General features: G+C 40.0%; 1 protein-coding gene across 1 annotated transcript; it reads right to left on the bottom strand.

Moving 5' to 3' along the window:
* Window positions 1-222: 222 nt before the first annotated feature.
* On the bottom strand, window positions 223-1458 carry LOC116871706 (ubiquitin-conjugating enzyme E2 E3). Its single transcript, XM_032864541.1, has one exon. The coding sequence runs from the start codon at window positions 1398-1400 to the stop codon at window positions 777-779; it is 624 nt and encodes a 207-aa protein (XP_032720432.1). The 5' UTR covers window positions 1401-1458; the 3' UTR covers window positions 223-776.
* Window positions 1459-1892: the final 434 nt, after the last annotated feature.

The raw sequence follows: 1892 nt of genomic DNA, 5'->3' as shown, positions 1-1892 counted from the left end.
CTAGATACGGTATTCTTGGATGCATATTTTTTCTCATTTAGAGCTCTGAATATATCATGCCTGTTCTTTCTGGCCTGCCAGGTCTCTGTGGATAGGTCTGCTGCCAATATAATATTTCTATCATTGTAGGTTATAGACCTCTTGTCCTGAGCTGATTTCAGGATTTTCTCTTTGTCTCTGAGACTTGTAAGTTTTACTATTAGCTGATGGGGTGTTGATCTATTTTTTTTTTTTTTATGCCTTCAGGAGCATGTTTATTGTGTTTGAGATGATACATCAGGTGCTCTCTGAGCTACAAAGGGTAAAAGGAAATCCTCTCATTACAAACTGACAAAGGTAAAAGGTAAAACATTTTTCACAACAGCATGAACCACATACTCAGAAATAGATCTGGGTTTAATACAAATGACATAATTCCTAGTCATCTACGGCTACTTTTATAACTTCATACAGATAATGAATTAGGCTAAAATGCACTATAATATTTGGTAGACTTCAGGACCAGTATCCTTAGTACATCACAAAATACATTTTGATATCCCAAAGAAGCAAGACTTGCAAGTAGGCGTTTTAAACATAACTAATCTACAGCTACAAAGTTCTACTCTTGATAGCATTTACCTTTTTGGGGAGTCTCCCAGTCTCCAAAGGATAAAAGCAGAGAGTAGAATCAGTATAACATATACACAGAAGTCCGTATTGTAAAGGCTATAAAGATTTGCAGCACAGTGGGAAGGGGCCCTCTGCTCCTTCACACCGCATACAAATTCTGTGAATTATGTGGCGTATCTCTTGGTCCACTGTCTGGCTATCCTGTCATGTTCTGCTCTGTTGGTCAAATACTGAGTGGCTATGCTTCCAACCAGAGGATCCGCAGGGTTGCAATCTGTCAAAAGAGAACAAATCGACAGCAAAACCTTTGAAATAGTCAAAGCAGGACTCCAGTTGTCTTTAAGGATGTCCAGACAGATGACTCCCTGACTGTTGATGTTGCAGTGATAGATTCTGGTGCGGAAAGTAACCTTTGGTGGCTTAAATGGATAATCAGATGAAAAAGTGATATCCAGAAAAAACACACCACCTTCATATACAGAACCTGGTGGACCAAGTATAGTTGATCTCCATTCATAAATGTTATCTCCTTTAGGCCCAGCACTGCAGTTAGGAGGAGGATCAAGAGTTATTTCAGCTAGCTCCTTCTGAATTCTTTTAGCACTAGTGGATAACTTAGCAGTGGTTTTGCTAGAGAGTTTGGTGTTTTTCTTCTGCTGGGTGGCAGAAGGTTTTCTTTCTTCCTGTTCTTCAGGCTCTGGAGCGGCTGGGTCTCGCTGGTCCGCATCTGAACTACCACTGCTGGTGCTGGGGCTCTCATCATCGGACCTTTGCCTATCACTGGACATCTTGGTGAAGTTATTTCTTGGAAAACTCGGCCGCCCGCCCGGCCCGCTCGCGCGCCGCTACGGTCGTGTTGATCTATTTTTATTGATATTTTATTGATATATGTGCCCCCTGGTTTTTGATTCCTGTTTCCTCCCCCAAATTAGAGAAGGTCTCTGCTATAATTTGCTCCAATATACCTTCTTCCCTTCTTTCTCTCTTTCTTGTTCTTCTTCTGGGATCCCTATTATTCTATATTGTTTTGTCTTATGTTATCACTTATCTCTCAAATTCTCCCCTCATGATCCAGTAGTTGTTCATCTCTCTTTTTCTCAGCTTTTTTATTCTCCATCATTTGGTCTTCTATATCACTAATTCTCTCTTCTGCCTCATTTATTCTAGCAGTTAGAGCCTCCATTTTTTTTTTATCACACCTCATTAATAGCCTTTTTGATTTTGACTTGGTTAGATTTTAGTTCTTTTATTTCTCCAGAAAGGGATTCTCTAATATCTTC

The sequence above is a fragment of the Lontra canadensis genome, unplaced genomic scaffold (assembly GCF_010015895.1).
Source record: "Lontra canadensis isolate GAN:19392208 unplaced genomic scaffold, GSC_riverotter_1.0 scaffold27, whole genome shotgun sequence".
NCBI lineage: Eukaryota > Metazoa > Chordata > Mammalia > Carnivora > Mustelidae > Lontra > Lontra canadensis.
This window is presented reverse-complemented; position numbering and strand designations above follow the sequence as displayed.

Bases quoted from the DNA above. Each gene is read 5' to 3' on its own strand.
- LOC116871706 (XM_032864541.1), bottom strand. From the start codon at position 1,400: ATGTCCAGTGATAGGCAAAGGTCCGATGATGAGAGCCCCAGCACCAGC.